The sequence below is a fragment of the Rhinatrema bivittatum genome, chromosome 8, assembly GCF_901001135.1.
Source record: "Rhinatrema bivittatum chromosome 8, aRhiBiv1.1, whole genome shotgun sequence".
NCBI classification, from domain to species: Eukaryota; Metazoa; Chordata; class Amphibia; order Gymnophiona; family Rhinatrematidae; genus Rhinatrema; species Rhinatrema bivittatum.
The window spans coordinates 41526456-41553527 of record NC_042622.1 but is presented as its reverse complement, the minus strand read 5'-3'; the positions used below and the strand labels follow the sequence as shown (position 1 = coordinate 41553527).

Genomic DNA, 27072 nt, shown 5'->3' with positions numbered 1-27072 from the left:
GTCTACAGCCTGCTCTGGTCCTCTGCCAGCTACAGACTCCGTTCCACTCTACAGACTGTTCCAGTCCATGGTCTGCGACCGCTCCTATCACAGCCTTCAGCCTGCTCCCGGCCCAGCCTGCTACCAACCCTGCCGCACGGCCCGGTTACCTACAGGTATCGCTGCCGCCCGCTGCCCTGTCATCAGCTGGCCCTCGACCTGCACGGCCGGTCCTACAGATTGACTTTCACTCTTGAACTTTCCATACTCATTTCCAGCCCAGGCTTTCTCTGCTACTGGACTTTGAACTGTTACACCAAGTCCCAAGGTTCCAGGACCCTACGGGCTCCTCCTGGGGGGCTCCTGGTTCCCGGGTGAACACCGCCAGCCTGTGGCTCCGCCTCCCGGCCTACCCTGTCATTCCAGGTGGGCCGGCCCAAGGGTCCACTATCCTGCCCGCAGCACCCAACTGCAACAGCTGCTGCTGCTGATTGCCAGTACGTCTTATAGGTTTGTAGAATACTGAATCTGACTGATTCTTATAGATCCAGTATAGCCTAGACATCTTTGCCACATGTCTGGTATGGCTTGTCAGCGGTCTTTCCGATCCCTCGAGTCACTCTCCTCCTCATTGACTCATGAATAGGTACATGTTTTGTCCGTTCTTCCTCCTCCCTCATAGTTTGGATATTGAACACTCCATAATTACCAGATCCTCCCTACTATCTGCCAGACTAGAAGAGATTACGGATTTAAGGAACAGCGTTCTCTTTGCAGGATGATATCACCGTCCCTTCGATCCGTTCACATATGATCTCCATGGATTGCTGAACTACATCCTCTTTTCCCATTTCCTCTTTTATACCACTGCATCTATAGCACTAGTTCTGAGGGCCATTGTGACTTAGCAACGGTATCCTGAGCTTCGCGCATCCTTTATTCTCTGAGGTCATGAAAGGCTTCTGGAATATTACACCTCCAGATGTCGAATCACTTGTTCTATCACAGAATATTGCCATGGTTATAGTACAACTAATGAGGCCACTGATCCACTGGACTTGGATTCATTCTAGTTCCTGACAAAAAAAAAAAAAGGTTCTATTCCTTTTAGCCATCACATCACTCAGAAACCTCAGTGCTTTCAGGCCTTGATTGCTTATCTTTTTTCTATGTGGTTCTTTCACAAGAGCATTCTGCTCTGCACTTGCCCTCGGTTTTTCTGTCAATAGTAATTGTCCTCTTTTTACCATACTCAGTTCATCGTGTTCTTTCTGAAGCCACATTTAGAAAAAATAATAAACAGAAGGAAAAGGAAAATCCCTTCAGTCCATGAAGTGAAAAAGGGTCGCTGCCTTGCTACAAAGGAAGGACTCGACCTACAAGTCAGACTTCTCATCTCTTTATCTCCCACTATTCTCACGGGCCTGGAGAAGCAGTGGTCAAACATATAGGGGTAGATTTTAAAAGATGCGTGCACGCGGTTCCTGGCACGCGCGCACGGATGCGCCGATTTTATAACGTGCGCGTGCTGGTGCATGCATGTAATAAGATCGGGTGGCCATGAGCAAGTGCACCGGATATTACAATTCGCTCGTGCAGGTGTGGGCGGCGCTTGCACAAGGGAAGGTGAACTTTTGCAAATTCCGCGTGGCGATGCAATTGGCCCTTCCCCAGTTTCCTCCCAGTCTGCTCCAATTAAAGAGCGGACTAGGAGGGAACTTCCCTACCCCCCCTACCTAAACTCCCTCCCTTTTCCCCTCTCCTCCCCACCCCCTAAACCCTACTGATCTATCCTTTTTTTTTGTTTGTTTGTTTGTTTCGCAACTTATTTCAAGGCCGGAGCTGAAGTAAATTGCATACACCGGCTGTCTGCCAGCATGCGGGTCATCGGGACAGCGTATGATGGCGCTGTCCTGGCCTGACCCCACCCCTGTTCCACCCCTTTGAAGAAGCCAGGCACTTGGGCGCATACTGGGGTTTACACGTGTGGCTGGGCCTCTTTAAAAATTCACACGGCGCACGCAAGGCCCGACCTCATGTATAAATCCCAGGTTTTACGTGCGCAGGCCTTTTAAAATCCATCCTATACTGTCCAACTGGCTAACTCGCTGCATCACACACTGCTGCATTCTAGCAGGCTTACAGCTCACAGATACCATTCAAAGTTGTCAACTGAGAATAATCTACTTTGATGGCTCTTTCCCAGGATAGGGTTGCTAGAATATACCTGCAGACTTGTAACATAGTTATCACTTCACACCTTGTGTCCACTTACTGGCTAAACAGTCTTCCAAAGACTGGCAGTAAATTTAGACAAACAGATTTGATTACCTTATTCTCTTTGTAGTCTACTCTCCACAATAAGGCCCAGGTTGCTTACCCAGTAGATGCTCTATTGCAACTCTCAGCTTGAGACGCCTTATGTAATGGCTAATTCAACCTGCTTATCAATGGAAAAAGCAAGTTTGCCTACTGTAAATGGTGTTTTCCATGGATAGTAGAATGAATTAGCCATGGAATACCTACCTGCCTGCCTCCCTGGAGTGTCAACTACCTAGCTAGTTTACCTTTGCTACTGACGAGATGTTCACAAGGCAATGCCCATGTAGGAACTCCCACACATGCTCAGTAGATCTCAAAGCTCTACTAGCTAGAACACAGGTGCCTCCGGATGACATCAGCCACATGTAATTGCCAATTCATCCTGCTATCTACAAAAAACACCACTTACAGTAAACAAACTCAAACAAATGTAAAGATTTGAAGTGTCATCACTAACTGGCTTTGAAAAGCTCTAGCTCTTTTGAACCCTCAGGACAGATTTCAAAGATTACTTGGATCCTTGTGAACACTGATGATGAAAGTTGCTTTGCTACATGATGCTTTGGGAGCAGGGCCGGTGCAAGGCTATTGGGCGCCCTAGGCAATCCTTGCGCTGCCCTCCCCCCCCCCCCCCCCCTACCAGTTTCGGTGCCGACTGTGTGCTTCTCAGGGTTGCGAGCAGCGTGCAATATATGGAGTTAACCATATATTGGGACAGGGCTAGACGTCTTCAGTTCTGGAGTGTCACAAACAGGACTGGTTTTCAGGATATCCACATTGAAGATGTATTAAGAATGTGCATTCCTCAGAATTTTGGATTTTTTTTTTTTTTTTTTTTCATTTTTGGGGGATGGGAGTTTCAGGTTTTGATTTGTTTAATGTTTATTTTGGTTTGGGTCATTTGCTGAACCAAACTTTAAAAAAAAAATTAAATAAAAACCCATAAACAAACAAAAACCAATAAAACAGGGCCTCTCTGGACCCCTCCTGAAAAGGTTGCCAGGGCCGGGACCACCCAGCCTCCACGGACCCCTTCTGGGAAGGTCCTATTAGTGAAAGGAGGGGTGCCTGCTTATCACCTGCCCCCTCAGATGTTGCTTCAAAATGACGCCAGTTGGCCCTGATACCGGCACCATTTTCATGTCACCGTGGTGCCGGTCTCGGAGGGGGCTGGTGCCATTTTTAAGGGGACGTAGGCAATAATGGGTTTAGGGTTTTACAACACCTAAGCATCCTGCCCCCCAAATAAGGTCAAATAATAGGGTTCAGAAGGCCTAAGAAGCAGCCTTACAGTTTCCTGCTATAGCTCTGGGGTAGGTTCAGTGGCAAAAACACAAAAATTCTGAAGCACATTGGCAAACGCTTCCATCTTACTTATTTATTTATTTATTTATTTAACATTTTTATATACCGGGCTTCATGCAGGATTGCATATCAGCTCGGTTTACTTGTCATGAAGTCCCATTGAAGTATTTTTCAGACCTTGCTTGTGTCTGTATATTTTTTTTGATAGAGTGAGGAAAAGAGATCCCAAGTATCAGTAGAGAGAGGAGATCTCGGGGATGGGTAAAAGATCAGGAATGGGGAGAGAAGGGAGGTGAGAGTTACTGGGGATGGGGGGAGGACTGGGGATGGGGTGAAGAGATGGGGAAGGCAGAGAAGAGGGGGAGATCAGGAGTCTGGGATGGAGAAGAGGAAGGAAAGGAAGGGAGGTTCTGGGATTGAGTAATGGGAGAAGGAATAGAAAGGATTGGGGATTGGTTGCAGGATGGGGGGGGGGGGGGGGTAGGGAGAGAAGGGAGAGGTAGAAAGGAAGGGAGGTTCCAGGATCGGGGGAAAAATTCCAAGGTCAAAGGAGAGAGGATCTGAACTTGCACTGATGGGAGTAAGGGGAAGGCGCATTTTCCTACCGTGCTTCGGTCCCAACTCCCCTGTAGCTCCCCTCCCCCCCCCCCCCCCCCCCCCCGAAAACCTCCCACTCAATCTAGCAGCCAGAAACTACTGGCACCAATCCCTTCTCTCTCACACCCACGAAGATTGTCCCTTCCCCCATTCACTTCTCTTTCTCACGCAGACACGTTCCCCAGCCAATCCTCTCTCCTTCCCCCCCCCCCCCCCCCCCCCATGATCCCCACACAGCCTCTCCTAACTTCTCTGCTCCAGGCTCATCTCTCTCACCTGGAAGGGGCAGGGCTGAAGCAGGAAGGGGAAGGCTGGTTTTTTTGCCAAAAGAGATTTAGCCCCACTGGAAGGCAGCAAATCTTCAGCCAGCTTTCTGCCCCCAGACGTTTGCCCCTCCCCAGGCACAGGTCCTGGACATCTGAGGGGGCAGGAGATGAGTGGGCACTGATATAACCTTCACAGAAGGAGTAAGAAGAGGCTGGGCCAATCCCTGGGCCCCTTTTTCAGGAGGGAAGGGGTATCGGAGGGACCCAGGGTGGTGGGGAGAGAGGGTCTAGGAGGGGGCTGGATCAGAGGGCCCAGAGAGGTCCAGGCCTCAGCAAGTTTTTTGGAGTGAACCCCAAGGAGGCCTCAGGGGAGTCCTGGACTGGCAGCAGAGGGATTTCTTTTCAGCTTTTTGTCTCAAAAGGAAAACCAAAGACATTTTTTTGTTTTTTTTGTTTTTCTATCATTCGGTTTTGAAAATGACATTTTTTTATTTCGTTTTCAACAAATGCATATCCTTAATATGTGTGGGGTGTTTGCAAGCACTTTCTCTACTGTAAGCAAACCTATCTCGTGTATATTCATTGTGGATATAAAAAAAACAAAAACCTGCTTATGACATTACAGGACTGGAGTTGCCTATCCCTGTATTGGAAAAACAACCCAGGCACTGGATTTGAAAAAATTGGTTTTCAGAAATGTGGACACTTTTTTTTTTTTTCCCATGGAGAAAAAACACATTCACTTCCAATAGTGAAAAAGAACATTTCCCAGAGACTGGTTTGTCATCTTACAATTGGTGCAGTAATGTAAAAAAACGTGTGTGTTCACCTTGTAAAAAAGGTGAACACACACGTACTATTCAAAACACGAATAAGGTTATTTGTCATTTGTTAAATATTTATAGTTACTTGCAATGTTCCTTGTAATAATGTAATAATGTTCAATGGTTGATTGTTACTGTTCAATGTTCTATGTAAATAACCCCGGTCTAACCTCCCAGACCAGGGCAACCTTTTTCGTTACTTGTAAACCGGATTGATTTGTATTGCATACATGAATTCCGGTATATAAAAATTAAAAATAAATAAATAAATAAAATAATGTGCCACAAACTGAAGAGAGATTTCTGGATTGTTTGTATCTGATGCTCTCAAAGTGGCAAGATAGTGTAGCAGTTGTAGTAGTAGTAGTAGTAGTAGTAGAGGCAGAGGGATGTAAGGTTGCATAGAGAGAGAGGTATCATGGTTAGAAAATAAGAGGTGATAATACATCTGTGTTGATGAAAGCTCATCTGAAAAAAAAATCAAGCTGTAGAATCTGTTGCCAGAGGAAGTGCTCAAGGTAACTAGCAGAGTTTAAAAGAGGTTTGGACAAGTTCCTGGAAGAAAAATCCATGACACCTTATCAGCCAGATAGACTAAGAAAGTTATTGCTATGCTTGGGGTGGGTAACAAGAAATACATCTACTTTTTGGGATCTGTTGGGTACTTGTGACCTGGACTGGCCATTGTCAGTCAGAGGATGCTGAACTCGATAGACCTTGGTTTGACCTAGCATAGCATTTCTTATGTTCTTAGTGTTATGTTCAGTTCTGGATGTTGTGGCTCCAAAAGAATATAGACAGAGTAGATGCATTCCAGAGAAAGGCTATCAAAATGGTCCACAGCTTGTACACCCCATGGAGTAAGACCTAAATATGCACACCCTAGAGGAGACGAGAGAGAGGGGGGGGAGTGATATGACAGAGGCATTCACATACATCAAACATAAAAATAATGCACAAGCAGCATTTTTCAGCAATAAGAGCATTGTAGAACGTTCATACTATGAGGCTCAAAGGGGGTGACTCAGTAGTGATGTTAGGAAATATTTCATAGAAAGGGTGGTAGTTGCGTGGTAAGGCCCCCAAATAGTGGAGACAACAAACAGTAACAACATTCCAGAAAGCATGGGATAAATCTCAAGTGAGAAGAAGCCAGGATAAAGTCAGAGATCAGGTGGACACTGCGGCATGGCAATAGAAGAGGCCTGATAGTGGTCTTCATCTGCTGTCAGGATCTATTATGTTTCATGTTATGTTTCAGTTCATTGAGTCTAATGTTAGGCTTAATGACCTTACCTGCTGCAAGATTTGAGGCTAAGACTGCTCATAAGCTTTGCCTGCAATTTTTGAATTTTCAGAAATGTCTGAAGATTTTGCTGCATGGAGTTTTATCAGGGTCCCTAGCAGGTGGTTACTTGAGTTTGAGAAAAGATCCCTTATGATGCATTGGGGGAGAGGTGCTAGTCATATGCTCCATATTGTATTGTTACTAGGGATTTTGCAATCTGTGCTCCAGAGATCTACTATCTAATAAATCAGCTCCTTATTTAGACATAGCCCAGGTAATATGGCTTATATTGCAGTGTTGCTATCCTAGTTTAGAAGTAAAAAAAAAATAAATCTATTTCTATGTCTGGGTTAACGAGAACCCACAGGAATCCCTCCCTGCCTAGGGTTGAAGGCATCCCAGCTGTTCCTCCTCTGCCTCTGGTTAGAGATGCCATAGAAGTCTCTTCACATTAAGATGACCAAATACTATTTTGCAGGACATTTTGTAACAAGAGTAGTGGGGCTAAGGACTATGTCATGAAGTCCCATTGAAATGCACTGGATCGGATGATTTTTTTTTGCAGAGCAAACAGTAAAAGCCCACTTCTGTAACCAAACTGTGGCATTTCTTTACAAGGGGCAAACTCCAAATGCAGGGCAGCTGGCCATCCTGCTGGATTTGATTTATTAAAGTGTGTCCTGCCTTTTCAGTCACCAGCCACTCAAGACAGCTAACAAGATCCAATATCCACAAACTTCATAGGCACATTTCGGTTCCAGGGTACAGTAGTCCTTGAACTCACTGAAAGCTGTGGGTTGCAGATGAGGTCTCCCACACTGGGACTTTTCCTGTCTTCTCCAGCCCTTGTGCACAGTACACAGTTCTCATTACAGATCAGCAGAGTTCCCAAGGCCTGCTAGCAACAACACGGAAAAGATGATTCAGCTTCTGCTCTGTTTACTTACTTTTTTTGTCAGTGGAAAATGCATACCATGTGGTAAATACACTCAGAAAAACCAATTAAAGTACAACTTCAAAGACGCCCTGGGGAAAAGGTTCTTATTCTAGGATGCTTTTGATTCATTGCTGATTGTCAGCACCCTGACTGTCTGTATCCAGACATGCTGTACATCTGTAAGTGAGCAAATGCCTCTATAAATCACCTTATCAGGGTTCAAGCCAGTTACTTAGCTATGGCAACAGTGATTTATTAATGCAAATCCCCCCTTCTAAGGAAGAATTAAACCAGGACATATCTTGCCAATAAAATGGCAGCACTTTAGAGAGGCTTCAGTCACACCAGTGGCCAGTACTTCTCTCATATGTGAATTCCTTCTTAAGCGTGTGCTGAATTTGCTCTACTCATCCTCAAATTCCTTGTTTGTTTGTTTGTTTTTTTTAAATACATCTGGGATGCACTTCCAAAATGTTATGAGGCCTGCAAATGAGCCTTCATGCGTAGCAAATAACTCCAAAAATCATTTTTTCATGGCAAGTTTTGTCCAACCCCTTGCTGTTAGAACACAACGCCATTATTAACTATGACTCTTTGCTAGGGTGACACATTCCTGATGGGGTTTCCTTGGTTCTAGGGATTTTCAACCTCCGGCAGGCGCAGGTGACAGGATTCCTCTCCCGTAGACAAACAGGCTACAGCTGAAGGCACTGCTTCAAAGGTCTTCATCCTTCAATCATTTTGGCTCATTAACATTCTTACTCTGCTATAGCCTTTTTTTTTTTTTTTTTTTTTTTTAATTGGTCACTTTTTCTCTCTTTGAATTTTCTTGGTATTTTCTTCAGCCATTCAGCTCCCTTTATTTCTCAAGAAAACCAGGGTGAGCTCCCTTCCTAAGGGGAAAACAAGAGGCAGATTTGGTCTTGAGCTAGGATCTGCCCCGTCAGAGGGCTTGTGTTCTGTGAGCCACCCGGTGGGTCTGTCTGTTTACACTCAAGTAAACTGACAAGACTTGAATGCCCTGCTTTTAGCCCAGTCCTGCAGACCTGCCCTTAAGGACATGGCTTGGCCCTCCGGGGTTCATAAGTAGGACGAGTGCATGGGCAATTGATGTCCTAGGCAATCTTTGGTCTTTCACCCCCTACCCCACCCCCCACTTACCTCCCGGCAGCAGCTCTGCTCTTTTCAGACGGCGGTGGGCTGAGCCCTGCCAGTAGCCCAGGAGCTTCTTCTTTCTCTTTGACCACCAGCAGAATGGTGGTCTGGCACTGATGGGATTTTGCCAACCCCTCCACTCCCCCAAGGTCTGGACCTCTAGGCGACTGCCTAGTTTGCGTAATGGAAGCAGCAGCCCTGTTCATAAGAGTAAAGCCCCCATGCCCAGTTACCTAGCAGGCGCATTCCTAGGACTGGGACCAAGCTGGCAGGAGCTCCCCCTCAGGTGGACTCTGTAAGTCCTTGTGAGCTCGGAGCCTGCTGCTCCTGCCTGGGGAAGAAGGTATTAATGGTTGAGAATTTTCTCCCTTCATCGCAGGAATACTTGAAAAATAGATGGGACTGTAAATAAAACTGGCAGTATTTACAAATATGTACAAGTTTTATTAAACTCCACGGCTGTGCATTTCTTTAAAATGTGAACCAGCACATTTAGCTACTTGGGGGTGGTAGTCCCTACAAAATACCACCATATAGAAATGAAATAAGCTCTTGCATTCCCTTCCCACTCTACCCCAAGTCTCACTCATGTGTTGAAATGCAACTGGGCTGGTGGGTACTGCTGGTCATAAAGGGAAGCAGAGATCTGTTGTGTCCAGACTGCTCCTGCTCTCTCTTCTGCTCTACCTCTGCTCTACTACTGGGTCCACACCCTCCTGGAGAACCCAAATCCACCTCCCCATCAGCCACTAGGGTCAACATCCTCCTAAGGAACCCCACTCTATCTCTGCACAGCCACCATCCTGAGGTTTTCTTCCTCCGTGGAAAAACTTGCCATTAGTCAGATTTATAGCACAGCTAGGATCATAGATTACCCAGTGTTCAGTGATTCCGTCTCAGCTAATTCCATGACCAGCCACTTACTTTACTCAGCTTGGAGGGATTCCCTCCTCTCAGCCACAAAGAGAACCAGGTGTTCAAGGCTTTCGACTCCTTTATCGTTCAGTGTGTGGAGCCATCTGTTTGCTAAGACTATCTTTCAGCTTCTTTCTAACCCAGATTCCTCTTTTAGTTAATATTTTGCAATTTATGACTGCTATTTTTAGTCTGTGAAGTGATATTTGATTGTAATTCAGCATTAAGATTCAGAGGTTTGTTATATATATATATATATATATATATATATATATATATATATATATATATATACATATATATATATATTAGGGATGTGAATCGTTTTTTGACGATTTAAAATATCGTCCGATATATTTTAAATCGTCAAAAATCGTTAGGGCCACGATACAATACCAATTCCCCCGATTTATTGTCAAAAAATCATAAATCGGGGGAAGGGGGAGGGCAGGAAAACCGGCACACTAAAACCCCCTAAAACCCACCCCGACCCTTTAAATTAAATCCCCCACCCTCCCGAACCCCCCCAAATGCCTTAAATTACCTGGGGGTCCAGCAGCGGTCCGGAATGGCAGTGGTCCGGAATGGCCTCCTGCAATTGAATCGTGTTGTCTTCAGCCGGCGCCATTTTTCAAAATGGCGGCGGCCATAGACCAACACGATTCGACTGCAGGAGGTCATTCCGGACCCCCGCTGGACTTTTGACAAGTCTTGTGGGGGTCAGGAGGCCCCCCCAAGCTGGCCAAAAGTCCCTGGGGGTCCAGCGGGGGTCCGGAAAATGATCTCCTGCCGCGAATCGTTTTCCATACGGAAAATGGCGCCGGCAGGAGATCGACTGCAGAAGGTCGTTCAGCGGGCGTTCCGGACCCCCGCTGAATGACCTCCTGCAGTCGATCTCCTGCCGGCGCCATTTTCCGTACGGAAAACGATTCGCGGCAGGAGATCGTTTTCCGGACCCCCGCTGGACCCCCAGGGACTTTTGGCCAGCTTGGGGGGGCCTCCTGACCCCCACAAGACTTGCCAAAAGTCCAGCGGGGGTCCGGAACGACCTCCTGCAGTCGAATCGTGTTGGTCTATGGCTGCCGCCATTTTGCACCGCCATTTTGAAAAATGGCGCCGGCTGAAGACAACATGATTCAATTGCAGGAGGCCGTTCCAGACCGCTGCCGTTCCGGACTGCCGCTGGACCCCCAGGTAATTTAAGGCATTTGGGGGGGGGGTTCGGGAGGGTGGGGGATTTAATTTAAAGGGTCGGGGGGTGGGTTTTAGGGGGTTTTAGTGTGCCGGCTCACGATTTTCACGATACTTTAAACACCCAAACGGCAACAATACGATTCCCTCCCCATCCCAGCCGAAATCGATCGTTAAGACGATCGAGGACACGATTCACATCTCTAATATATATATATATACACAGAGCATGCTACCACTGAAATGAGCTACCACAGGAAGAGGCAGTAATGTAGCTTACCTTTTCAGTGAATTTGTCTGTTGTAACTCATTCTAGGTTGAGGGTTATGTGTGTAATCAAGCGAAATTAAGTAAATAAATAAATATGCAAATCCTCGGACTGAAACGTGACTCAGATTTTACAGCAGGGGCTGATCCCCTTCAAAGTAGGGGGTCGGATAATCTTTTTAGCCTTGCTATGGCAGCTCAGGTTACACTGCCTCTTCCTGTGGTGGCTCATTTCAGTGGTAGCCTGCTCTCTGTGCCCTGCCCCCTGCCCCTCTCCAAAGGGGCATTTCAGAAAGGATCACAAGGGATATTCCAGAGCTCCTGGTAACTTGAGGGCTGTGGATTCTGGATGAGGAAGGTCCATAACCCTGAGTATCTGTGAAGCAAACCCTGCCGAACCGGTTGGCACTATTTTTATTACTCCACAGTAGAAACACAACTACAGTGGAATGAGCACAGCAAAAAAAAAAAAAAAAATAAATTTTAAAAAGCCCAAAACTCGACAACTTAGCAACAAGTGCATCATCTGGACACCCAGCACTGCTTCCCTTCCAATAAACATATAGCTGCTTAGTCCCTGGCTTGAGATTTATATGTTAAGACTGCCGAAACAAGTGATGAATTATTAGACAAGGGCCATCATTGATCTCCTAGGGATTTTGCCTGGAGGGCCACTGATGGCCTGGGAGTTAGATGTCCCTGCATGCCAGTGACATTATGGATTTAGGTTCCACAGGACACAGATTAGTGCTGCTCTCTGTCTGTGCCTTGAGCACAAATTGCTCGGACATTATTACCTCCGCACCTCTCTCAGGAGCAACTCTACAATGCTAAGCAAAGGACCTCACCTCATCTATTTATAAGATCACAGCACCAATCCTGAAGTTTGTAGCCCAGATTATTTTTTTATTTGCCGGGCTACACATACCCTTGTAAAACTAGACGGGTATATTTACCTGCTCATCGGAGGACAGTTTTTACCTCTTTGGATCTAGCCAGGTAATAACGCTTAACTTATCCAGCAAGATTCTTCAGAAACCTGAGTAAGTGCTGGCAGTTAGTGCTATTTTGATATGGAGGGTTTACTATATTGTAATTGTAATTCAGTGTACTCATGGCTTTCTGAGGACCAAACACACATCTAACACACTTATACAATAGGCCTAATGCCATATGAGTTCCAAATGTCTTTTTTTGCCTTGTAGCAGGGTTTTTAGGTTGTAAAGTCAAAAACAAACAAAAAAAAAAAAGGCAATCCATTTAAAATAAGGGAAAGGGTCTAGTAATAAATTAAAGATGTTATAGAAAAGTCCCAATTCCCTTATTGCAAAAACTATTATGCATATAAATGAAACACCATCAAACAAATTTTTATATAATGCGCAAAAATATTTTTAATTAAACATGAATTAGTGCTGTAAATCTGCAGAAGGTGGACAGGATTCATGATCTGTGTTCCTGAGAAATGGTGTCAGCTGAGAATTAACACTGCTGAACTCTCTGTATGTTTGCCGCTGAGAGTTTGGAAAAGAGCGACGCTGAATATCATTTATCGGATCTGTGCTGCTGAGAAGAGGTAGCGTTACTACCAAAAACGTTTTTTGGTTTAACGCCACTGTGAACTGAAACAAGTATCCCTGAACATTAATACTATTGTCCGCATGTGTGTCACTGAGAAGTGGTGGCGGTATTACGATTTCCTATTATTTCTTTCTGTTCAAGAGGGTCCTCGACTGCGGATGAAACAAAGGCCTTTGTAGGGTCTTTAGTTTTCTGTGCACATTTGTTTGCAACCAGAAACAAAAGATATAGTTGCACTGGAGAAAGTACAGAGAAGGGCGACCAAAATGATAAAGGGGATGGAACAGCTCCCCTATGAGGAAAGGCTGAAGAGGTTAGGGCTGTTCAGCTTGGAGAAGAGACGGCTGAGGAGGGATATGATAGAGGTCTTTAAAGTCATGAGAGGTCTAGAACAGGTAGATGTAAATCGGTTATTTACACTTTTGGATAATAGAAGGACTAGGGGGCCCTCTATGAAGTTATCAAATAGCACATTTAAAACTAATCAGAGAAAATTCTTTTTCACTCAACGCACAATTAAGCTCTGGAATTTGTTGCCAGAGGATGTGGTTAGTGCAGTTAGTGTAGCTGGGTTTAAAAAAGGTTTGGATAAGTTCTTGGAGAAGTCCATTAACTGCTATTAATCAAGTTGACTTAGGGAGTGGCCTCTGCTATCACTGGCATCAGTAGCATGGGATCTTAGTGTTTGGGTACTTGCCAGGTTCTTATGGCCTGGATTGGCCACTGTTGGAAACAGGATGCTGGGCTTGATGGACCCTTGGTCTGACCCAGTATGGCAATCTATTATGTTCTTAGTTCTTAAGGAAGGATTTCTTTATATATAAGTCTTGAAGGAAGGACTTTGAGTCTAATGAAGTGATGAAATGCTTTGTATAATTAGTTATCTTTCATTTTGTGTTGAGGATAGTAATAGGGACATGATGTTTCATTGTGAAGGATACATTGTTGTTTTTTGTTGTGACTGAGAGTGGGATACTTTTGTTTCATCACCTAGGTCATTAGATTTTAAGATTGATGTGAATGTGTGTGGGAGTATGTGGAAGTGAAAGTGCTAGTGGTTTTAGATAGTTTTGTGGGTTTAATAAAGTTTTTTAGAATTAAAAATCTTTGGGTACATTATATAAAATTTGTATGTATAATAGTTTTTGCAATAAAGGAATTGGGGCTTTTCTATACAGATATATATGCATTGCGGTAAGTGATATTTTTACCTCTGAAAGCTGTACTTTGAATGTCTTTTTTCATGTAAAAATAAATCTTTATAATTGCATAATTTTTAATTGTGTGTGAGGTGCGCCAGGGAGAGCAGATCGAGGTTGGAGCTGGGAGTGGGGAGTGGGGAGGTAGAAGGCTGAAAGTTCACCTAGGGCTCATAATATTCTTACATTGGCCCTGTTTGGACCAGAGGAGGGGAGCCTAGCTCCCGGAAATGGATTAAGTTAGTCCAATAAAAAGGCCTCATTTTATTTTTGCCTGCTTATTAAACTTCATCTCCATGCATTTCAGCTGTACTTACTATTTCACATCCCTAGGACCCAGACCCTCTGGGAAATCCTCATGTGGTCTGCTATTAGCATGAGACCGAGTTCCTCCGTAGTGTCAGACCGTGATATTTGAGTTTGCTTCTGACCTGGGTGGATCTGCTGTGAACAGATCACTCACATCGTTTCACTGATTCTGCACCTTCCTCCTCCACAGAGCTGCGACAGGCAGTACTAATATGATCATGGCTCGTGCTAGGCTGGTTGATATGAAGGCTGCTTTAAGTGATGGTGTATATTGAATAGATTTACTGATTTGCTTCCTGTGTTCTTTTTCATGCTGACCCTTTTCCATATTGAAATGAAATTCTCAGTCATGCTGATAGCACAGAAATGATGCAACTCTGTATTTTTAGTTGAACATTTTAGAAAAAAAAATCAGCCGGGAAGGTCAAATGTCAAGGGCCAGACAACAAGCTTGCATCCTTTTAAGGCAACGTCTTGTAGAGCCTAACGTCTTCCTGTCCATGGCTGCTGGACCCTGGAGAGGCTGCGTGCTGCCTTCTGGCTGAACTCCGATGAGGGGCAATCTTCTGAAAGAGAGGGAGGGGGAGGGAACTGGATCCGGAGGGAAGGTGCTTATTCAGGGAAAGTTTCTTCTCTCTCCCATCCTACCCTGGTCTGGCAGCTGAAGGATATAAAGAACCTTCTAGGGAAACTGACACCCTAAGCCTGGGATGGCAAAAATTCCAAGGAAGATCCAAGAGTCAAACTTTCTCCACCTGCCCTTTACCCTTCAGCTTTAAGCCGCCAAGCCCGCGCCGAGCACTGGGAAGGAGGTCGTGTCCTTTGCAAAGAAGGCCTTAGATATGCGCAGAATGCAGGCACTTAATCACTCAGAGCTAAGTTTAACTTCAGTTATTCCTGACTCTGAGCACAGGCCCGGGATCGAAATGCTGCCCCCACGGCATCCTCTGATCCTACCTTGGGTGTTGGTGGTGGGGATGGGGCTGGCTGTGAATGTTGCCCTAATTTCACAGTCTTTTTCAGAAGTTACCTACTCAAGTTGGTGGCTCTTGAAAAAAATAAGTGTGTAAGGGCAAAAAAATGATGCAAAAGATTTGCAATTCAGTTTGCTTGTACAGTTTCCTCAAGAATTTAATTTCCTGAAACATCCAGAAGGGTGATACTTTTTATTTACTTATATGTTAGATTTATTAATTGCCTTTTGGAATAATAGATTCACCCACGGTGAGGTACGACATGGTAGAGTGGTAGCACACAGTCAGAGATCAGTAGCTCCAAGTGAGGCTAAGCCTGTGGTATAGGTTGCAGTGTTCAGCTTTGTGACAGGGGATCTGGGTTCATATCCCCCATCTGATGAAACTGTTAGGGCCTTGTGCTGCAGAGGTGGCACGCACAGGCCTGGGGAAGAGATTACTGCCCCCTGCGGCAGACCCTACCGTCCAACCAGCTGCACTGATGGCAAATCTTGGAGGAGACGTCCCTCCAGTTACAGGACCGGCAAGGGTCACCAGTGCTGCCCAAGCAGTCCACCTGGGAGAGGGGGGAGGCATGACAGAGACTACCGAGAGATAAAAGACAAAAATAAAAACATTATGCAAGTAGTTTGTACAAAAAGGACCTTGAGACTTTTGCCCAGTTCTTAAATTTAGTATTTCTGGGCAAACATTCTGCAGCATTTATCAAACAAGGTAATGCTTGCCTAAATTTTAGAAATTAAATCATCAGTCAAAGGATGTGCTGTTGGAAAACTATGCAAGCAAACTAGTATGAGGTCTCTTTGCTAGCATTTTTGCCCTTGTTTTGTTAGAAACCTAATCTGGCCCTAAATCTATGCCCTTCTTCCAGATGAAATATCATGAATGCTTTCTGGAGTGCAGCTGGGAGACCTCTACAGAGGGACTGGACTGGCTCACCTCTGACAATCACAGCACAGGAAAATCCCACGGTTGAGAATCTCACTTTAATTTGGCAAGAGGAAAATTCAGCCCAGTACAGAAGGCTTTAACATATGCACTGCCAACACCTTGCTGCAAAGCTATTTCCCCCACTGATTAATATCTGGAATATCCTACATGGAGAATAAATAATGGGTTTGTGCTAGAATCTAAGATAATTAATGGATCGTCTCATAAAGTTTGCGCTTCTTTTCCCAGGCTTGTTTTCCCAGCCATCCCCTCTCTGTCATCTTACCCATAATGCAACTGCCCTCTCTCTACTCCAGCAGTTTTTTCTTAAGCACCCAAATGCCATTTGGATTTCAGCACGCCAAGCTGGAAGAAGGGCTCCAGCCTTGAGTTCCTCTTCCATATTTTATGTGGTAGGTTTTCCTGTCCATTTCTGTCGGGGAAATGTGAGAGGTGAGAGATGGTGGCAAAGACTGAAGACGTTCCATGAGCAAACACCCCCCTTCCCCCCCCCCCCCCAACCACATTTCTGTATTGTCGATGGGTGAGTTGTGGGGGGAGAACTATAGTGGGTCTGCAGTTGGTACAACAGAGCCCACAATCTCAAAAACTCTTATGTGAAAGACCAGATACATTTCTTCTTCTTCGCCTTTCCCTTCCTCTTCCCACTTTCAAATCCTATAATGCCAAAAAAAAGAGTGGCTCAGGTTGGTAGTTTTGTGCGTTATCTCATCAAAATCATATTGACTCTGGCTTTGGGTGGCTGCTCCTGGACTCTCTTCTCTCTGTTTTTATCACAAGACCTGACTGGGGAAATAGCATTACAGGAAGAAAGAAAAGAGACTTTGGTTTTCTGTGTCATTTTCCATGTTAACTGTGTCCCAGAGCACTTCACAAGCAGAGGTCCTGGGCACCGCGGGACTCCTGCCATGACAAGAAGAGCCTTACCCAGGCAAGAGAAGTCTCTTCTTATACTGATGATGGGTTCATGATTTAAAACTAGGCAGGCTTTCTCGTTTTCAGTCCCCTAATTGATGGAGTTGATTTGATGCATGCGCGACTCCCTAATACAGAGGTAAGATGGACTTCACTTGCAATGTGTTGATGGCATCTGTTTGACTAATCTTCATGTTCTGGAATGAATCAGGAACACATTAAATCACGCACATGAAGTGTGTGACTCTGCCACTTTAGTGGACAATGCCAGGTTGCTGCGGTCAGTTCTGGACACCGGTAGGTTAACCTCCTACCACCACCAGCCAAGTGTGATGGCCAGTCCTGCAAGATGATTTCTGACCTCTGGGGAGGTTTGAATGACAGAAAAGCCAGCAAGAATATAATCCACAGGAACAAGAAAATCACTCACGTGATCCATGTTTTCTCTAAACTTTTTCCACCATTCAAAAGATACTCTTTCTCCTGCTCTGTCTGGGACTTCAGATTCATCTCCTTCTCTTAATCTGTCATATGTATTTTTCTTCTTACTGTTCTCTCTCTCTCTCTATATATATATATAGGTGTGTGTGTGTGTGCACACTTATCAAAATCTTTCTCACTCTGCTGTTTCATTTCCAAATTGAACACATAAAATTAAACTTTAAGTTTAAAACGCTTACCTTTTAATGATCTTTCAGCACTATAAACAACACTTCACCATATGGGGAAAAAAAGTAGAAACTTTACAGATCACTTTAGAAATGATTCCAGAGACGAGAGTAGGACTCCCCTCCCCCATTTGCTTTATTTAGCTATGAAGGTTACGATGCCAGAGAAGAGCATAGGCTGCCTAGGTCAGATGAACATTGTCTCTGTGGTTAGAGCAAATGCTGCCAAGCCATTAAAAGCAGGTCAGAAGTTCAGAACAAAATGAAGGCAGATGGTGTCTGTTGAGTCTGGCAGATCTTTTTCTTCAGGCTCTGTTTTAAGCTGAAAAGTGATTGGCCTGAGTTTGGTACAAGATGGTAGCGTAGCTTGATGTTTACAAGAGGGCCGCGGGGTACTATAGAGGAATGTCTGGACATTTACTGCACACCTTCCATCATCTTCAAGAACTCTGCAAGGCAGAAGCAAAAATAGATCAGGATCAGGTGTCCAAGCACCAATATGCACGAACAGAGAGTAATAAAGTCTCAAAAAACGCTAAGAACCTAAATTAGGTGCCTATGTTTTAGGGCCCTACATTTAGAAAGATTTTCAGCCAAATTTAGACACCTAAGTTTTCAGTTGAATATTCACCTAAATTTAGGCCTGCAATTCATTTGCCTAGATTTGGATACCTAGTGCTGACAATCAGTGCTAAGCTCCTAACGTGTTTTGTCTCCACTTTAACTCTGCCTCCCCATAGCCAATCTACTTTTTAGGGATCTAAATTTGGGTGGTTATGGACATAAGGAGTCTAAATGTATGTGCTCATCTTAAATCAGTTGTCAAAGGGGCAATTGAGGCTCCTAACTTCCTAAGTTAGGCACCTAAACTCTTTGAAAATTAACCCAATAGTATCTGTTAGATCAGAGATTCAGACCAGCAAACCCTCCAGCTACTTTAATGGACAGACGAGTCCTGATGCTAGTGCACCTGTATGAAGTTTCTCCTGCACCCAGAGACAAGTTGTGTCTGAATCATGAAACATTTGCTTGAGGTTCCCATGTCATTCCGAGGCTGAAAATAGGGAGCAAGTCACTGGTGAACTCTGTTCAGAAGTTGGCCATATGAGGCCTGGCACTAGTGTATAGGTGTGAAAACCCCAACACATTGAGGCATTAGAAGTGTGAATCCTGGTATTTAATATACAAGAAAATGAAACTAGGCATTAATATGGTGGAATAGAACTGCCAGAGTGCATGTAACTCATAATTCTGCTGCCTTTAATCCTAGTAGGGCTGCCACTGCAGGAAGCATTATTATCCTGGATACACAGAAAAAATGTATCCAAGATTAGAATCTAAGCAACAAGCCCTCTGCCAAGGTCGGAATGTCACTCTGCTGAATGAAACCCCGAGGCCTTTCCAGTTTAGTGTTGTGGATCATATGGCCATAGAGAAATGGTAGTGAATTCCACATCATTGACATCCCCCAGCCATGGGTTACAAGAACACTGTTAGCCATTGCCTCACCATCAAAGTCAATTTTGCCGTCATTGTTTTTGTCTCCATCTTTCATGAGCTCATCAACCTCCTCATCTGTGATATGCTCCCCAGAAGAGCGCAGGATCTCAGCCAGCTCCTCGCTATCAATGTAACCATCAGCATTCCTGAAAGAGAGAGCAGCACCTGTCAGAACACAAGGGTAATAAACAGTGCAAGAGAAGAGAGGCAAAAGAGTGAAGTTAAAACACACCCCTGAGAGACACAGATAAGGAGACTGATCAAACAAACATATGATGTCTGCTGCTAAATAGATTCAGCATTCCAGCAAGGATGGGAAGATGGAGGCCAAGAATCGTTGCTATGTGATCCAGTCCTCATAGTAACATATGTTTGGCAGAGCAGCAAGGATGTAAGAAAATGCAAGTGCTAGATCTTATCTTTTATTAGCCTCACAATAGATTAATAGATTTTTTTCCCTCATGCATCACCTCCCAAAGCTGTACTGGAAAATTCTAAACACATTATTAAACCAAAGCTAAGGGTGATATGCCAGGTATACATGCATACCATATGTAGATATATTCTCCACAGATATACAAATACAGAGCTGTGGATGTGAATTCTGGCATTAGTGCCTAGGTATAGCAATTCCACTGCCCTCAGAGGCTCAGAATATGAATGTTGGTATTATAGCTCTGAATTCTGCTGAAATTAGGACTTTCAGTTCTGGTTAGAATAAGTTTGGGGATTTTTTTGTAGGAAGCATTATACATGGTACACAGATGGACTCAGAGTATTTTTACACACACACTTGCAATATATGGTATGAGCACTATGGAAGCAATTTTCAGACTGTCTGCTTTGGGGAAAAGCCATGGGTACTTTCTACCCATTGATTTTTGTATCTGCTTTCTGTGATGGTGGATTTTGCAAGGAAAATAACATACGTTGATTTGAAAATACAATCAATGCATAGTGGGGTGAATTTGCAAAAGAGTTATAAGGGTTAATTTATATATATGCACGTAAGTAGCTTGAATTCACATATATCCTATTTAATAACATCAAAAGTATGTGCATATTTTTGGTTTCACATGCACAGCTACCTGCACAAAAAGGGATGATCTAAGGGTGTTCTGGGGCAGGGCTGAGAGGTAAGCATGCAAGTTGCTATTTTATAAGAGATTTACATTAATACATTAAGTAACATTCATGCAATTTTACCCTTGCTAATTATCTAGTGCAACTGATATCAGAATCATCTGTTGTCTGTTATTAGTTGGGTGGAGGTCTGAGTGAACTGGGGGGTGGGGAGGTCAGGGTGAAGAACTAGAAAGTTCTTGATGACCTGGAGTTAAGCTGGGTAAACTGGTGGAGGTATCAGCAAACTAACAATTTAAATTACATGCACATGTTTTCAAATAAACTGACTTCTGTATATAAATCAGGGCTTTATATGAGCAAGTTATATTTTATTTGTGCATACAATATACATGCATAGGTTTCTAATACATAGGAAGGTGCAAGCTTTCAATGCATTGTGAGTATTTGAATGTAACCAATCATATGCATGTATGTTGGTGGTAGACATATGCATATTTTATAATCTGCACATACCTGATAAGTGCAGGTTATAAAATATTGTTGTAGATCTAAGCTTGACCACACACACATATATATAGGGCTACATGGAGTTATTTTAAAGTTATCATTATTTTTAGATCCTGCCCAAAACACTCCACCTAAATGTGGCTAAAATTATTTGCATTGTGGTACACCATGCATGCTTTAGCGAATTGAGGAATATCAATTTTCATATAGCCAATTTACATGGGTTAACAACTATTTACCGAAGTAAATGGCTCTGAAAATTGTTCTCCCCAACAGATAGGAGGCAGTATGAAAGACCTGGGACCAGATGGTTTATAAAAAAAAAAAAAAAAGAATCTGCTTGTGTTAAATATGTACCACAATTTCCAGATGAAATGAAATTGCTGAAGTAGCTCCTAGTGTACTCAGCTGAGTTCATGTGATACAATGAAAGCCTTTTAAGAACGGTTTGTCTTATCAAGAGAAAAAAGAATTCTCTGATTTTTTTTATCTGGAATGTGAGATAAATACAGCATACGTGTGTGATATGAATCTAAGAACACAGAACACTGAGGTCCATATTCAGCCACTATGCAGCTCAGCTAGTTAGCCGGCTAACTAGCCAAGTATATTTAGCAGCTCGACCTCACTGCTGAATATACCCGGCTATATTAAAGTTAGTTGAATAAGTTTATCTGGCTAACTTTAGGACAGGTCTGTAGCATGACCAGAATTAGGTGTATAAGTTATCTGGCTAACTAAATATTGGAGTTAGCCAGATAACTTATTTAGCGAACTCTGCTCCTCCCCAGAATGCCCCTGTTTATCTAACCAAATTCCTCTTCGAAAACAGAAATGGGCAAAGACTTGAGGACTAATAAAAAGTGCTGTGTTTATTAAAATAGAATTTCTATTCCTGCAAATTTTCATTATTTATTAGTTTCATGAAAATTACTTGAAGGAAACAGGAAATCCTTAACTATATCCGGAAATTCACAGTAAGAAGTTTTCAGTAGTACCAGCTAAAGAAAGGAAGAACCCTATAGCTCCTGGTTTCAGAGTCTTTTTTATTCAGTGAATTCTTGAATCAGATTCTGATCTCGCACATGCTTCATTTGAGTTCTATCCTTGACAATTTTCTGTTCTTTCAGTTAATGTAATTATTGAATTGACAAAATTGTGATCTTCTACTTAAAATAAATTTTGTTAAAAACAATTAAAAATTAAATTATATTAAATATGGGGCAAATACTGGGAATATGTGCCTGGCAACTCTTGCTATCCACACAGTTGGTTTGCAATATCAGCTTCACGGTATCTGATGTTACTTTTATGTATTTCCAGATGGTATCTGTTGCCCAGAGTTGGGATATCTTTCCTACTGTTGAGTGTTACTGTTTATCATCTACTATAATTGTACTTTTCCCTGTGAAGTATTGTTTGCCTGCTTGTTTTGATAAATACAGTTAAAAAAAATTATATAAAGTCAGGTCCAACAAATTCATGGGGCCAGATTGAACAAAGGATTTCTCTCAGTCTGTATTTATATGAAAACCTTTTGATAAATGAGGTCTGTAGGGTTATATTATGTTTCTGAAAGAGAAATCGTATCCCAGTGTCTTTACGGTTCTGATCTATTTGCATGTGAGCACATCAGTATAACTGTAGCTTGAAGCCCAGCAATCTGTTTAATGTCTAACAACTAGAGAAAAGTAAAGCCAGACCTATCCAGTATTTCTTGAGTTCAGGTTAAATTCTTTCTCAGCTGGCTTTGTTCATAAATTCTTGGATGCAGACATGCTTCAGCTGGATTGGGGAGGTGGGGGGAGGGTTATGCGGGAGATTATCTGATTCTATTCCCATCTTCAGTCTGAAGTCATCTGGTTCACTGACTATTAGAAGTTGATTGTGTCTCAGTACAGCTGGGACTCATCTGCTTCATAACAGGAAAGCATGGAATCAGGAAGGGGATAAATGAGGAGGACTCACTTGTCAAATATGCGGAAGCATTCTGCCAGCTCATCTTCGGTTTTTCCTTGAGCATCCTCTTTCATCTGGCGCACCATCATGACCAAGAACTCTTCAAAGTCGATGGTACCGCTACCTGGAAGAAGGGCATCAAGCTCAGGTCACATTTTTTGTGGCCCACAGACAGCAAACATAGCCACAGGTATCTCCACAAATACGTCCATGTAAAAAGAAAGCTCACCATCTTCATCTACTTCCTCAATGATGGCAGCCAACTCTTCCTTGGTTGGGCTTTGGCCCAGCATTCTCATCACTGTCCCCAACTCTTTGGTGCTGATGTCACCACCACCATCCGTGTCAAACATATCAAAGGCGGCCTTGAACTCTGGAATAAAGATTCAGACATAAACTTCACCTTCAAACAAGATGTTTTTTGCTTGTTTGCTTTTTTACAAATGATCCAAAGCCAGCAGAGAAGATTCTAGAAAAACAGCATGTGGAAGACTTGATATATGAATTTTACAATAATTTAACTATTTATCTGTGGAAAGCTCTTCCAGAGGCACTCTGTTTGACAGAGATTTCAAAGGCTATTAAATCAATGTTAAAATCTTATTATCTTTTCAAACAAGCCTTTGAATAAGTACTTTAGCCAGGATTCATATGAAGGTTTATTTGCCCCAGGATTATGTATTTTTCATCTTTATTTTGTTCTCTTAAATTCTTTGTTTTAACTATACATGTTGGTTGTAAATTTCTTAGGTGTCTACAAGCGATTAATAAATAGCAATCGACCTCAGTCACTTGTTGGCAGTTGTAGCCAGTAACATTGTTTGCTGTTGAAAAGACACTTAATCCACAATGATAAAATTATGTGGTCAGGTGTTCAATATGCAGAAAGATGGACCTTGTATATTGTGGTCCATGGGATGGAGTCTTGACGTAGATAGTAAAGTACGATAACTCAAGGTTCTATGTTCTGAACAACCTTTACTCTGATCTGCCAAGACTTCAAAACTCTAATGAGGTAGAGAGTAAATAGGGACTCAACTCAATCTTCCACTGAAATGTGTTACACTAGTGGACGTGGGATTTTTTGTTTTGTTTTGTTTTGAGAAACAGAACCAAAAGTGACCATCAGCAGATTCCAATAAGGATCAGTAGTCAGCTCTTTTTCCCTCACCCACCATAGTCCTAAAGTTACAGTATAAACTACAAAAGCTATTCCAGAGGATAAAGGCAAAATCTAATCTTTCCAGTCTATTGGCAGGCCTGAAACTGAACTTTCTGGCTGGGATTTGATGCTGATCAGTTCTTACAGCAACAGTGTCAAAGACTCAAGGCTGGAGTCTTTGCAAACTGTGAAACCTTTTACAGGGCCAAAATATGAATTATCGAGAGAGGTTGTTATACAAACGTTTTCAGGACCACACAGAAGAGACGTAATGTGGCTCCGTGCAATGAGCAAAACAGAGCAATCTGTCAGACACAGAGACTCACTATGTCAGTCCTCCATTATCTCTATCTTTCTCCACCTGTAAAACTCATCATTCATCCAATAAACAATATACTATTCCTTAAGAAAGAACCCAGTAGATGGGACATTCAATGAAATTTCTCTGTTACAGTTTACCCCGTTCTGTGTAAACTGATCTGATATGGTCTTTTTAACCATGAAGGTCGGTATAGAAAAGAGTTAAATAAATAAATAAATAAAATTCACAGAGGAGAAAAAAGGAGAAATCCACTGGCATTCTAATTAAAGATCCCTATTCAGCCTCTGGACAGCTAGCAGAGTTAGCTGGATTAATTTATTCGGCTAATTTTGAAGAGATAATTCGGTGGTGTGGGCATATCTCAGTTGTCCTAAAGTTATCCAGCTACATTAGCCAGAAAGCCACCTCTGCCCTGGAGCATCTCCACCCCACCCCCGTGTTAGCCAGACAACTATTTAGTTGGATAAAAAGTTATCTGGCTAATTCGGGGCCAGTTAGCACACCAGGATTTTCCAGTCCTGCCATTTGTCCAATTAAATGGCGCCAGCTGGACAAATGGTGCCAAACATGGGCCTCTTAATTTATAATGATTTTTTTTTAACTTTTCTAATTCTAAAAATCAAAAGACACATCAGTTATTTCTGCATAACAGAGCCCTACCTACATGAATCCTCACTGCAAATTAGAATTTTTCATAGAGGATGGCCATTTTAATTCCAGTTCTTACAATGTTTGAGAATTTCCTGAAGAGAAAGGGAACTCACCAGCGATCATCTCCTCGCTGAGGAAGGACCGGGCGTCCTGTTGCTGGTCTGTGGGCTGCAAATGAAAGAAAGCAAAGACATCAACCGAAAACGTAAAAAACTTGATGTCCACCAGGAACTGCTAGAGAGGAAGCCACTGACGTCCTAAGCTGAAGAAAAGTGTAATTGCCTCTCTTCTCCCCTCTTCCCCTTTTCTCCTCTTTCACGCCTCTCACTGAAAAGAAGAAAACTTGAGAGGAATAAGCTGTCTTGTCTAATTCCAATTTCTTTCAAGGTAAGGTAGGGCATGAAGAAGGAGGATGAGAATAAAATTCCAGCCTCACCACTAAGAGAAAGGCACGTCTGTCAGATGTAAAAACATCACAACGTGGTCCCTGGGGTTTTCTTCATTGTATTTATTCCAACCTGTCTCCAGGAAACACAGCCAAGGAGCATCCAGAGAACCCTAAGATCAATGAACCCCAGAACAGAAAGCAACACCCCCTGCACACGAAAAGTCCAAGAGATATTGAGGCTAGAATGCCCTGCAGGCGCTCTCCTTCTGTTGGCTGCAGAAAAGAATCCATATTCCAAAAACTAAAAGAACCAGAAGATTATCTTTCTGACTATCCCATGCATCTGCAACATACCCAAAGCCCTTCTAATCACTTTTTATTTCTTGCTCTGGTTTTAAAATATTATTTCTGCCAAAAAATCAGCCATGAATGTTACTCCATGGCTCACAAAGGCTTGTGATAGGAGCTTTAAACAAAGGAAATCCACATAGGCATTTGCCACATTCTGAAAAAATGAAACCAGCTAGTGATTTGAATGCATCCCTGATGGAAGCTGCATGGAGATATCCAAGCACCCCATGTCTCCAGCACATTCACTAACCTGACTCATGATGCTGGCTTTTCTGAGGCCACCAGCACCTCAGAGTGTCCTACGCTGTCTATGCCAAAGCTCTGGGCTGCAGGTTGCTCTGCCTTGAAGTTATCTGCCGGTATTCTTAGCAGACACTCCAGGTCTCCTTATAGGGAGAGGTGCAGGGCATAGGATTGAGTTACTCCTTGAGATAGATCATTGCTAGTGAACTTCTAGTAGTGGGAAAAGGGTTGTCTTATGATCCACAGCTAAATATACTCAACTGCAGACTGTGCAGCCATGATGACAACATAGCACACAGCACTCAAGTTACACCATCTGAGTCCTCCAGGTAAGGTGGATCTTTATAAAGCCCAGTGCCATTGCTAGAGCACCACGTTGAGGAGAAAAGGACAACTGAGTCTACTCATATGCAGAGAGGTTATACAGCTGGAAACAGTCCCTTTTTCCTATAAATATTTATGATCTTATATTGCATATTGCAGGTGACCATCCAATTCTAACTGCAGTTGATAAAGGCTATATCCTGACTCTACTGTCTCCCCACAGATGGACATTGCATGAACATATATAGAGATAAATAGACAGTGATGGCATCTAGTCTGCTCACTTTCCTTCCTATTGCAATACTGTTGGCCTCATTAAATAAGGCAATAAGCCAGACACTGAATAATATTATGCTGCATTTGTGGCATTATTGCACAAAGAGTGAATTAGGGGAATGTCTTAATACCAAATCCCTCTAACCTGATAATAAGAGAAAAATATATGTTGGAGGGAATACAGTAATACATGTTTTCTATAGTTTATTTTTCTTTTTTAATAAATAAAACCTACTAGAAGCATCTCCCCAATCAGATCAATCTCTGGCACTCAAATTTTGCATTGACCTCAGTCAAAGAGCACCCTGAACCTACATCCATTCAGATCACTGGATGGACATCCAGCACGTGCACCCATTCAGATCTGCACCCATTCAGATGAACATTCAGCATCTGCATACATTCAGATCAAATAGATGACAACTCTGCACCTGAACCCATTGAAATCAATAAATGAACTCCCTGTACTTTCATCCTGTAGCTGTTCACCTCAGTGGATGAATGTCCAGGAGCACCTGAATCCACCCAGTTTAATGGGCGATCTCCCAACCCCTGCATCTAGCACCCTTATCTGCTGAAGAATGTGCCTCACTGGAAGGGTGCAGAGATCACCACTAAATAAACAATACTCATTTTTGTGTTTGTTAAAATAAAATAAAG

At 43.1% G+C, this 27072-nt stretch overlaps 1 protein-coding gene across 2 annotated transcripts in view; it reads right to left on the bottom strand.

Annotated features, from left to right (window-relative positions):
- Positions 1-17635: 17635 nt before the first annotated feature.
- The window catches only part of TNNC2 (troponin C2, fast skeletal type), a 29617-nt gene continuing 20180 nt past the window's right edge, over positions 17636-27072 (bottom strand). Inside the window, exons 1-6 of one of the 2 annotated variants that reach the window (XM_029612810.1) lie at positions 25820-26005; positions 24944-24998; positions 22925-23068; positions 22705-22819; positions 19153-19289; positions 17636-18092 (exon numbers count right to left, since the gene is read on the bottom strand). In XM_029612810.1, the coding sequence (XP_029468670.1) occupies positions 18061-18092; positions 19153-19289; positions 22705-22819; positions 22925-23068; positions 24944-24998; positions 25820-25828 (492 nt within the window). In that variant the 5' untranslated portion in view covers positions 25829-26005 and the 3' untranslated portion in view covers positions 17636-18060. Of the gene's footprint in view, positions 18093-19152; positions 19290-22704; positions 22820-22924; positions 23069-24943; positions 24999-25819; positions 26006-27072 lie in introns of those variants that run through there. The other variant, XM_029612811.1, reaches the window with a different exon arrangement.